Here is a 12,839-nt window from a genome sequence, read left to right as displayed (position 1 = left end):
TAATAAGGGTGAGCAGGGACTTGACAGGGGAAAGGTTTAGGGTTCTTGCAATGAAGTAGCGAGAAAGTTCTATGAGATGGCGTTTATTTAATACTGTTAAATTCTTCTTATTATACTTTAAAATGTTGACCTCGAAATAATAATAGCATAGGTTAGGTTAGGTTAGATGGATGATCATAGATCGTACGTAGACTAGATGTGGTCCTTTGTGTAGCCATCGAAAAAAGAACTCCCGTGTTCGGACTTAAGGATCGGCAAAACGCTTAGTAGCAAATACAAATTTGCAAAGGCGTTTAATTTCTACGCCCGCCAGTTCGGTGGGATGTCTGTAGGTATGCGCACCCAAGTGCCTGAGTCTTGATCTCCCAAAAGCGGGACAGTCAAGAAGGAAGTGTTGGCTAGTTTCTACCGCATCTTCTTCCAAGCAGCTTCTACATGCGGCGTCCGGTATAATTCCCAGTCTTACCGCATGTATGCCAATAAGGCAGTGGCCCGTCAAGAGCCCCATCACTAACAAGAGGCTGGCTTGACTGAGGGCAAAGAGATCATTAGATGTGCGATCTATATTGGGCCAAAAGGCTCTTACGACTGCGCAAGTAGCAGTGCTGGCCCAGCGTTGACTAAGCAGTCGCGAGGCCCAGCTGTCCAGCAGTAGAACACAAGAGGATACAGGAGCACCGACCCGTTTCCATTTTACCGATAGCGACTCTAGGGTGCCTTTCCTTGCCAGCTCATCAGCTTTGCAGTTACCTGAGATTCCGCTGTGGCCCGGCACCCATAATAATAGCATGTCAAAAAAAAAAAAAAAAAACCTTAACCCGTTTCAAGTAAATATTATATTAAAATCCATTTAACACTTTGAGTTGAAAGTGAAATTTAATGATGCAATTACTTGTAGTTGGAAATTTAATTCCATTTTTAAGTCGTTGGAAGTTTTAAATGGATTGTTCTGAGCATAACGTACCTATTTTTTTAGCTGAAACGCCGACATTTGTTATTCGAAGGGGCATGCAATTGACACCAAATGGTTCCATTTCGGTCCTTACGCTTAATTGTCTTTTATATTTCGGAATTAGAGAACAAAAACATATTTTAACTATTTTTTTGTTTTTCAAAATATTCTCAATTAGTATCTGTACATGTTTACATGCTCTTGAACTGCCTCTTTAGGTGTCGAAACATTTTATTTTTTTTTTTACAAAACATTACATGTCGGGCCACCTTTGTTTTTATAAAGGAATAAAAAGAAGCCATTCGGGGCAAAGTCAAGACTTTACTTATCAAATTGTTTTTTTTAAATGTTTAAAAATTCAGTGAGTCAGAGTTTCAGTGGATGTGTGAGAGCTCGCATTGACGTGGTGAAGATTCTTGATTTCTTGAAAGGCAAATGTCATAAAGATGGTAAATTTCTCACTTAATTTTTTACCTTCTTAATCCTCTCTTAATAGTTTTTTACCTAAAACTCCGAGCAAGGCAGAGCTCATACTTTTACATTGTTCTGCTATGGTTACCKGTAAAGTAAGGGCGGTAGCAATAGCAAAATGAAATGCTACGGGAGTAGCGCAGCTTTTTAAACGCTGAATTAAATAACTATCGTCTATAATATAAGTTAATAAGATATCAACACTGATTGTTGTCATTTCAGGCTTTCGTCGCATTATATATGTTGAATTTTTTCTTGAAATTTTTTAATATTCCGTTTTTAATTAAAAACAAAGCGCCCGTTTTTTCCACTGCATTTGAGTACCTCTCAACATACACTCTCAAAAAATAAATCGTTTGAACTTGTAAATATAAGATTCATACCTACAATTAAAAATATTATCATCTMCTATTCTCGGAATTATTATTATCAATGTGAAAATATCACTCAGATAAAACAAAAAAATATTTTATGAAAACTTACAAAACTATCGAAAGTGTTCGATCTCATGCCATTAAAAAAACTAAACATATGCAATATTCAGTGCGCCAACGAAACGATTGTTATTTAAAATTTTAAGATAAAGATTTGTTGTAAATGAGCCTTAATTTTTASTGTTTAGTTAGGATAACATCTGTCAAACCAACCTATGCAATAACTTTACAGTGAAGCCAAATTTTGTACTGAAAAGTTACATTTGCGGAAAGCATTAATTTTTTGTTTTCATTTGAAGACAGGTGCTGTAGAACCGCATTGAATCAGACAGTTCAGAAATAATGATTTTGATGTGAGAAATGAAGAACGTAGAAAGCAGATCACCAAAAAATTTAAAACACGCCGAACTGCAACAATATTGGAAGATGATACTTTGAATCAAAAGAAAATGGCAGCCATGTTGAATGTTGCATAACAAGTAATTTCAGTTTTTGCAAGAAAATACACAAAATAAAATCAATTTCGTATCGAATYGTCAATGGCGATGAAAAACGTATTCATTTTAAGAATTCCTAAGCGGAGAAATTCCTGKGCTGACCCGGGACCAGGTCACCATCAACATTGACTGCAAAAGCCAACCGATTCGGTAAATAGTTCCATGACAGTCTTAACCAGAACAGACCTGAATTTTTATTCGATCAAGAACTGTACGCTCAGCATAATTCTGCCGCTCCCTCAACATCGCTATAGACAACAAGTGCTCAATTTGAATCATGCATTGATCGAAAAACGACCAAAATAGGCCAGACGATACGGCAAAATAATTTTGTTACGATGCACCTGTATGTAAAGTGAAATTGGTTCAGGGAAAAATCAAAGTTGGCAGGCTGGGAGTTGCTACCCACATGCCTKGGTCCTTTCCGATTACCATTTGTTTACATCGATGGTACATGCATTGGCTGAGCAGCACTTCGATTCCTACGCAGAAGTCGAAAATTGTAATCGTCTTAGTCGATTTTTTTTATATAAACACCTTTTTGGCTGCTCTATAACTTTTTACCTCACCCGCACACGCTCTTCAGTACGGCATCAAACTTGCATATTTAATTCCTGAACCACGCTTAAAACGAATTATCTGGAAACTGTTTTAGTTCTCTAACTTTTTGAATCATGCCATGTTGTAATTTGAGGTCTTTCTCCGTGTTAATGAGTTCTCAGAGATACGCTTTCCTTAAATTTTATTGTAATGAAAATGTTAATTCAGTGACGTAAAACTTGTTAAAAATGTCCTTTTGAGATGCACCACTTCTTTTGGTCTTTAATAATAATWATTATTTTTTAATGAAACGAAATATTTATTTCCAACCATGGCTCCTATTTGTTTTAGATTCATTGAAATAAGTAGAATTTTAATCGCGACGTAACTTTTTGTAAAAACATAAAAAATTTWAAATTTTGAAATGGACATCGTCATAACAAACGGGATTTTCGTCGCCTATCGCTATAAGCTAAGACCACTCGAATATGTTTCATCGAAGTGAATAATTTTTATTATTTCACTAAATAAATTATTTATCTTAATGTAAAATTAATTTYCTTTATATCCAAAATTGTGATTTGGAGTATACGAGATGTTTTTAGCATTCATAGTCATCAGTCCGTTATGTTTTGTTCGACACTTTAGATTCAATGAGGTTAGAAGTTTGCCTTCATATTATTTTAGCGACTCAGTAATTATTAAGTTTCATTGACCGAACAATCTTTTAGTTTTTATGCTACACATAGATACTTTCGCATATACAAAGAAAGAATTGAGTTATCTTATTTCTTATAAGCTTTTTTTTTAAATCGTTTTATACAACGCGTTGATTCGTACCGATATTTTCCAGCCCAACCGCCCGAATTCCAATCGACAGCACATAATTTTGTGCCCAATAACTTTATGAGAGCTACTATTCAAGAATTCTTACCCGAAGTGCCCGGCCGTATACAAGCGACAAACAATATTGATGAACTCTATTGCATAGTTAAATATCTGTTGGAAGCGTATAAAGTATGCTTGTCTACAGAAATTATTACGAATAATACTTCTTCAGATAATGCATCCACAGAGGAGATGGTTGTAAGGAATGGTGATAATCACGAAACGCAACAAGAAAAATTTGATATTGATCAAGAAAATTCAAATGTGATTGAAAATGTTAGAGTTGACACTACACCAAATGAAATGATARACGAAAAAAGAAAAGCACACTACAAAATGCAACTGTCCAAAAACATCGGTTTAGCAACAATAAATCAATCTAAGTTATCCGATTTACCAGACTTATTCAAAGATGTAATATCTACCTCACAGGATCAAGAGACTCCAATGTCGACTACTTCTATGATCCCTTTTAAACGTAGAAAAACTAATTGTAGCGTTAACTATAATAATCTAGGTGCTGGACTTGACATTATTCCAAATAAGGGTATACATATAACGGAGCGGGAATATGCATTAAGAAAACCTTTATCGATGCGAAATTGTTTAAAAATTGTTCCGAAAAACCATACACTCATCAATATTATGCGTAAAATGACGTATAATTTCTTTCCATTGGAAGACATATGGGCGAACGCTGCATCGCCTGATATGCATCAAATTGTACCGTTTTCTGAAGATCATTCGCAACTAGAAGAGGGCAGTGCTGCAGGGACATCGACAAGCATCAATATTGCTCGCCAACATGTGACGGTATCATCGACTTCGGGTTTACCTCCAATACAATTGGTGCGATCACATTCGGACGGCTTATCAATGCAAATTCTGAATGAGCAATTCAATACACCAGAGGAGATTTCAGATTTTTTGCCACGATGCACAGAAACTAGCGGGTACAAACATACAATAATTAAAATATAAATCAATATTATTGAATGCACTAAAGCATGATTAATGGATTTTAGCTATGGTTTTACRGTGAATAAAGTTTCAATAGTGTTTGACTAATAATAATTTTCTGACTTAACAAAGCTCTATTCTTATGAAAGATGTGGTGTGCTCGGGAGAATTATCTCTTCTTTCACTCAGTTTATGGAGACATATTCTAGTTAGAGCAATTTYTTCCTTTAAATTGGCCACCATTACGATTACTACAATAGTTGCTTTGATAATATGCCTTACTTCAGTTGTTTAAATTTCTCCTTTATTGTTTAAGCTGTGCAAAACTTGCATTCACTTCAATTGCAATCATGTATCATGCTTTTAACTATAGTATATTTCAGTTTTTTTGGATTTAATGTATGCATTTTTTTTTTTTTATAATTTTTGCAAATTACGTCAGTCAACAGGAACAGAGTGACATTTTGCCTGAATCATCGACAGACATTACATTTCTCACCCCGTATCCGACAACAATCTCCGCAGGAATATTATCACGCTCAGATGAGGATCAGTTAAAAAGTGTTAAAAAAATTAAGCTTATTTCAGGCCCTTTATTGGCCCAACGCACAGAACCATCAACCTCTAGAACTGCAACTTTACCATCAATACGAGAAGAAGAATTTCGACGAACATTAATAAGGAGGACTGTTCGTAACAGCGATATCTCTTCAACGCCGTTACGTCCCTTAGACGGTRTAGCTTCGGAAGGGAGGGAAGTACCGCATTTTCAAAGTTATGCAAATGAGGGCAGCACCGAACTCATCACTGGTGATAATATACAAAGCACAGAAGCTGGTATAGTCTCGATAGTAAATCAAGATGTGCAAACATCTGCCATTGGGGTCTCTAAAGATTTTGAAGCAGTTGAACAAACGACTATAACTCAACCATCACAACACCAAAAGGTTGTTGAAAGAAAAACAGATAAGAAAAGTTTGCCATCAGGATCATTGTTACTTGTCCAAATACCTGAGGAGTTAGACACTTTAAATGAACCCCGGAATTGGTTGGAAGTACTACGTGAACGGCAAGTGGATCTACAATATAATAAATTTGGATTTTTACCAAAAAAACGCAAAAGATGCCGTAAGCGCCGAGCCCCGCAGAATTTAAAATTGACACGAGCATGTGATTTTGATGTGAGTTATCAAACCAATATTCCTGAAATACTTCACGCTTTATCTCCTTTGCCCAGTCAATTACCAGTGCCACTAGAATCGACGGCGGACGTCACACATATCTGTAATTTGAATAATGTACACGAAACACAACTTACAGTTGTAGAGCAGCCATCTTACGAACAATTTGTATATGAGCACATCGAGTCGATTTCGACTATCATGGATAACCTAGTTGAATGGCAGAGTGTGTTAAAAGCTTGCAATCGAAATAGTGAAACAAATACATCAACTGCGTTACTGCCAGCATATTACGCTTACGACGTGGAGACCCTTCTAAAAGCTGACATAGCACGCCTGCAGCTCAAAATTAATTTATTGCAAGAGATTATTCGCAATGTGTCGTTTAATGTGATGAAGAGTCGTTTATTGAAAAACAGAAGTCTTGCTGCGGTTGCATTCAATTTTTTAATAGAACTCGAATCTGCCGGGGTTATACGAATAAAGGAGCATGGGCATTGGGTGGAATTAATTTAACTTTCCCTCATTGTGCGCATTTTTTACGATTAGTCAGTATTTTTTTTTTAATGATGAATGATTCGCAACCTTAGAAGTAAATACCTAAATATAATTGAAACATCAGTACTTGTGCGTGTGTCTATCAATGTTGAATATGTACACTTACAATCAARTATGTCCCGGACTGCTGCCCTGTCAACTGATTGTGTACGACAATATTGAACAACGAGTTTGCTTGTGTGCTTGTGTTTCCAATAGAATCACGGCTAGGAGAATGTTTCGTTGATGTGTCTTTCTATCTGCCGAGCTGCAAAATCCTCTTTGGGGAACGCACCATGAGTCCATTGACGCAGAAGATAAAAATCGCCAGACAATTTGCGTCGTAATATCCAAATTCACACCAACATAAAAAATTGTTTGTAGATCTCTTTATCCATTCGTATACGTGCGTAGTTTAAAATCATCGGTCTAGGTCATATTTTATCTTAAGTGAATCCACCACTGCTTTAACTTGATCTCTTATGAGCCTAATCGATCTTAGATAGGTAGTATCGCTGATGACTCATGTTCGTACAATTAAACAAGCAATATTAGGKCAATAAATGAAAGCATTATTGGTATCAATATGCGATTTCCGAATATAAAATGTCTATCCGAACTTTTTGAACTGTTGACTCTTTAGGTCGTTGTATTTCTGCTGCAGTTGGATTAAATGGGTAGCAGCATCTGTATGGATAATTTGRGTTGACTAGCTTCGTATTATTGCCAGCATAATTTCCTTTTCCGCTATTGTTATGTCGTTATTAATATCAAAAGTTTAAATTAATTGGTTTGTAAGTTCATAACAATATATACCTCCTCATCACTTAAAACTAATGAAATATCGCAGTATACATGTTTTTTTGTCGAAAGTAGAGTTGAATGTGCGTTCAATAATATGCGTCCACTATTAAATTTGTCCCTTATTTATTTAATTTAACTCTGTTGAAGTCTGGTAATATATATGTACTAAGTGAATGTGTATATTACATATGGTTTGGAATATTTTCCATCGCTAGCCACAATTTTTTCATATATTTGTGACTACTTCTGATTTTTTTTCTTTTGACGCGATCCAATTTTTGGCTTCTTTTTAAGAACGAAAGTGCTATTTGGCCRGGTTATGCGGCAACATGTAGCCGAGCCTTGTCTTGTCGAGTTTTGCAGACATTTTTCCTTCAATGCTCGACTCAAACCTATTAGTTGTGTTCGATAGAGGACTCCTGTAATGGTTTCGACTGGTTGCAAGAGTTCATAGTCCTCTAAGCCGMACCGATCAAACTTTTTACGGGCGCGCACGTTACTTGCCTTCCACGTCATATTCGCCATATGTGAACTATTCTCGACACGGTCCTTCTAGTTWMTACAATCCTTTGACGAGCYTGCRCATTTTTTTTCGAATGAAAAGCAAAAGCAATACTTTCCGCAAATGACCCTTGGCACTGTTGAMTCAATCAATTTGCTTTGCTGGCTCCACCTATGTGAAAACGTTGGTTTTCTTTTTGTACGTCTGATAATATAATTTCTGAATTTCAATGCTAGTTTTTCCAACTTCGAAGCAAAGTTTTAGTTCGATAATTCATATATTTAAAGCCAACAAGCTTTTTAGAAACGATTTTTTTTTTTATTAATGGTCCTTATGACATTAGTTTTATTTTATATTTAAAAATACCTAACACTCGTGTTTAAAGAAAATGGAAATCGTGTTGGTGGCGGTTTTCGTGGTGGTCGCGGCGGTCGTGGTTTCGGTGGACGGGGCGGCCGTGGACGAAATGGTTTTGGTGGCGATCGTAATGGTTTCAATGGCAATAGAGATTACAACGATACTGGTCTCAACAATAATAATAAGGGAGAGAATGAAGGCGAGCAGAAACAACGAGAGTTCTACATACCTCCGGAACCCACCGACAATGAAGATGAAATATTTAATAGTGGAATTTCATCGGGAATAAATTTCTCCAAATATGACAACATTCCTGTTAGGGTAAGCAACTAATTTGTTTGAGTACTAAATATACTTGTATGATATTTGAACGATTTCTTCTCTGCTTAGGTTTCGGGCGAAAACGCTCCACCACCTTTACTGACGTTTGAAAATGCAGGCTTGCGAGACATAATCATGAATAACGTGCTAAAGTCGGGTTATACTGTGCCAACGCCTATTCAGAAAACCGCTATACCTGTAATAATGGATGGTCGAGATTTAATGGCATGTGCCCAAACAGGATCGGGAAAAACGGTGAGTGTAAATTTAATTGTACAATTGGCATATGTAGTCATGGTCAGAGAAATAGTACTCCTTGAGCATGTAGTAAAACGATGTTTTTTTTGTTAAAATAGAAAAAACTAAGAATTGGRGAAGTTATGTACGAACAATTAAAATAATTTTTTCAATAGTTATTTTTAAAATAGTGATTGAGCTTCCGATTGCGTAGTATGGTCCTGGACATTTCCGATTCTGCGGAAATTAAGAAAATTTATTAGATTTGTTTTAGGGTTTGTCAGGAAAGTATTGAACCAATCGTTAMAATTCTTTAAATATTTTCAAAATAGGCTTCTGTGTCGTTGGAGCGCTGCCAACGAGATTTACATAACTCTTCACCAGTGATTACGTTATTAAAAAATTGGGGTCACTTTCACACATGTTCAAATTTTCTCGACACACTCCCACTCGTCGCGATTTCTGGTCGTCATTGAGTTTTTTTGGGACCATCTTCGCGTAAATCATGTTCAAGTGCTCCGTCACAATGTCATGAACCGCAGATTTTGGTAAATTTAACGTCTGCTCTCTATAACGAAAGCTGCATTTTCGGCTTGTAGCACTCACAGAAACTGCTTGCTCGTTAGCTAGGACTACTGAATCCAGTYGGAAGAAAATCATTCCTATTACTTTCCGGACAAACCCTGTAAGTGTTATAGCTTTTCAGCACTCACAACGTTAATACTTTGTTCTGTCTTATTATTTGAGTATCTTGGATCATTGTCCAAATTAAATATTAATTACCAAAGTTCGGCCGTGTTCTTGTGTTTCTTTTGGATAGCAATGGTTTTTTTTTCGGTTCTTTCGTCCACTAGATATGCTGAACCCAAATTTCTTATTTATTTCAGCCATTATATATCGGGATATTTAAAGGGATTAGCCGTGCTTTTACTGATGATAGCTCTTCCAGCATGCATGTTGTTAAGTTTAGAAGCTTTGCTGATTTTTTAGAAAATTAAGATCACTTTTAAAAAAATTTATGGTACTATTTAGCATGGAACGGTACCAATKTACTGTTATAAGTTGTGGAAGTCAAGACACACACTCGTTAACGATTATTGTCATACACTTATTCGATAAAACTAAAAACTGATTTGAATAATTTGTTTTTAAAGTGTGCAGAAATAGCACTCTTCAAGACTGCATACCTCCAATATATTTACTGTTATTGGGTTTCACATATATTTTTTTTTATTTCTAATCACAGGCTGCATTTTTGCTTCCTATCATTAATGGTATCTTAGGAGAAAGTTGTGATTTGTCAATTGGAAAACCGCAGGCGGTTATTGTTTCTCCAACCCGCGAATTGGCGATCCAGATTTTTTCCGAAGCTCGAAAGTTTGCTTTAGGTTCTTATTTGAAAATCAGCATAGTCTATGGTGGCACCTCAAGCAAATATCAAGGCGAAAACATTGCCAAAGGCTGCCATATCTTGATATGCACTCCTGGTCGTTTGTTRGACTTTGTCGAAAAGGGCTTTATTACATTTGAAGAGACCCGTTACGTTGTGCTGGACGAAGCCGATCGCATGATGGATATGGGTTTTAAAGACAATGTTAATACCCTTATGAATCATCCGACAATGCGCCGCATGGATGAACGTCAGAATTTAATGTTTTCTGCAACATTCCCTGAGGAAATACAACGTTTAGCTGGTGCTTATTTATCAAACTATATATTCATCACCATTGGTGTGGTAGGTGGTGCATGCTCTGATGTTACACAAGAGATTTTTGAAGTTAAAAAATTTCAAAAACGTTCCAAACTAATGGTAAATTGTATTACTGTTTATATTTGTACAGACATTTTGTAAAATGAGCTACGATTATTCATTTGTTTAGGAATTACTTAGTGAAAGCAGCGATGGAACCATTGTCTTTGTTGAGACAAAGCGCGGTGCAGATTTTCTAGCTTCTTTACTCTCGGAAACTGAGTTTCCTACGACTTCAATTCATGGCGACAGATTGCAGCGTCAACGAGAAATGGCTTTAGCTGACTTCAAGTCCGGGAAAATGAAGGTCCTAATAGCGACTTCAGTCGCCGCTCGTGGTCTCGGTAAGTACGCAAGCTTTGATTATCCGATTTTGTTTTCGGCTTTACAAGTTGCATTTTTTGTGTTAGATATAAAAAATGTTAAACATGTCATCAACTACGATCTTCCGAATTCCGTCGATGAATATGTCCATCGTATCGGGCGCACAGGTCGCGTCGGTAATAACGGACGAGCAACCAGCTTCTTTGATCCAGAACAGGACTCGGCCATAGCAAGCGATTTGGTGAAAATACTGGAAGGCGCCTCACAAGAGGTGCCCCAATTTCTTCGATCATGCTCGGGTGTGGRCGGTGGTGGATTTAGCAATACACAAAGCAAATTCGGCGGTCGCGACGTTCGAAAAAATGTGCAGCAGGTATGTTTAATCTACATACACTAATTTTAAGAAATATTAATATCAAATGAGTAGTGATGGAGATATGAACTGTCACCAATGGTCCTTTGTGTTCTCTCTTCTACCACAAGGGCTTACATAGGCCCTGCTCCTTTATAAATTCAAAAATCGTTGTCTGTGCTCCCTGTTTGGACTCCCGGGGCTTTATTTCTGTCTTTACAGATTGCTTCGCGATCCAGCCCCTTGAATCGACACAATCGACTATGGTATTATTATATAGGTAGTTCTTATGCCTGCGGTGATAGCCACTGCAGATCGGGGAAGTTCATCCGCCTTTTCATTACCAGCAATGTCTATATGACGAGATCGTTTTGAGTACTGCTTGACTCTCGCTGATCACAGCATTCCGATAGTTACGCTGGAGTTTTATCTCTGCGCACTGAATTATTGCAAATAACAGTCTGAAAATTCTCGGGGAGTTGCTCATGGACATGAAGACATGGTTAAATGGGTGGATTTGGAATTTATGCTTGCTTGTCATGCCCATTATAATTTTTTTTTTTTAATTTAATCCTACTCACATCTTAAATACTTAACTTACTTTTATTATATTTGTTAAAATATATTCGAATTTTTTCATTGGAAGTGAAAATGCCTTCTGTGCCGCCTTCAATTCTTGGAAATCGCGCTGGCAGCGATTGCTCGTGTGATGTGATCGATTGCTGGAAAATGTAAAAAAAAGTACAATAGTGRAACTTCGAAACACGTTTATGACATCTTAATAAGTGGTTAATCGTGGATTAACGTGTATGAACCCAAAAGTTACATTACTTGGCTTCATGCGTGTTTCTAGATGAGTTAAATAACAAAAGTTATTCGCGCACAAAACAAATGGTTCTCTGCTTTTTTGGTAATAAAAATCTGGAGATGACTCAACTGAGCCATTAAATTACTCAAAACGGTAGATTTTGAATGATACTCAACTATTAGACTCAACTATTATTATTAGTTGTCTTTTAAGGAATGGGGAAAACTCACCGTCAAACATGAATCACTCTTTACTATGGCATTGCGAACTCTCGCAATYTCTCGTCTTTTTATTCCCGTGCGAAAGAAATAAATTAAAAGGTCATCGTTTTTCGGAACGTGAAAAGATTCAGTTGATGCGTTCAGAACGCATGTTTTTTAAACAACTCACTAAGAATGGCAAAAGTGTTTGTTTCAAGTTCTGCCGAATTGTGCAGCATACACAGTTCTAGTTACAAAATTAATATATTAGGTTGTCAAAAAGGTCTTGGGGTATTTTTATTGAATTTTCAATTGTTCATAAATTTTTTTTTAAGACTCATGCCCATCTCTTGACCGATGCTACGGCTGCTACTATGCCGGTCACTTTCGACCAATTCAGCGATTTTATCGCAATTTTCGACGACAGGCCTTCCGGAGCGTGGCGCATCTTCCACCACCTCTACACCAGAACGACAACGTTGAAACCATCGTTGTGCGGTGRAAATGGAAACTGTATCGGGTCCATAAACTTGAGATGCATGTATTTCTCTTTATTTTGCTCCATGTTTGCATATTTCATTTCACTAAAATTATTTAAAAAAAACTCATTTATTTTGTCATTATAGATATTTATATAATATATGTACACTTGTGCTCACACAATTAAGCCACATAAACGTTATGGTGTACAAATTCATAAAAGTTGAATTTTATTGATAAATCG

At 36.6% G+C, this 12,839-nt stretch overlaps 2 protein-coding genes across 2 annotated transcripts in view; both read left to right on the top strand.

Moving 5' to 3' along the window:
• Window positions 1-3,747: 3,747 nt before the first annotated feature.
• On the top strand, window positions 3,748-7,400 carry LOC108965353 (the record flags this gene model as incomplete). The annotated part of the gene is given in 2 exon segments (XM_018927702.1): window positions 3,748-4,735; window positions 5,185-7,400. Coding segments are annotated over 2 exon segments (2,190 nt in total). The 3' UTR covers window positions 6,440-7,400.
• A 732-nt stretch (window positions 7,401-8,132) lies between these two features.
• The window catches only part of LOC108965351 (ATP-dependent RNA helicase vasa), a gene marked incomplete at its 5' end in the record, with an annotated part of 6,489 nt that continues 1,782 nt past the window's right edge, over window positions 8,133-12,839 (top strand). Inside the window, 5 exons of the mRNA XM_018927701.1 lie at window positions 8,133-8,444; window positions 8,514-8,699; window positions 9,928-10,491; window positions 10,562-10,775; window positions 10,842-11,128. Coding sequence (XP_018783246.1) covers window positions 8,133-8,444; window positions 8,514-8,699; window positions 9,928-10,491; window positions 10,562-10,775; window positions 10,842-11,128 — 1,563 coding nt within the window. The remainder of the gene's footprint in view (window positions 8,445-8,513; window positions 8,700-9,927; window positions 10,492-10,561; window positions 10,776-10,841; window positions 11,129-12,839) is intronic.

Source organism: Bactrocera latifrons, unplaced genomic scaffold, assembly GCF_001853355.1.
Source record: "Bactrocera latifrons isolate USDA-ARS-PBARC rearing strain unplaced genomic scaffold, ASM185335v1 scaffold_1397, whole genome shotgun sequence".
NCBI classification, from domain to species: Eukaryota; Metazoa; Arthropoda; class Insecta; order Diptera; family Tephritidae; genus Bactrocera; species Bactrocera latifrons.
The sequence above is the reverse complement of the archived record's forward strand: the minus strand, read 5'-3'. Positions and strand labels throughout refer to the sequence as shown.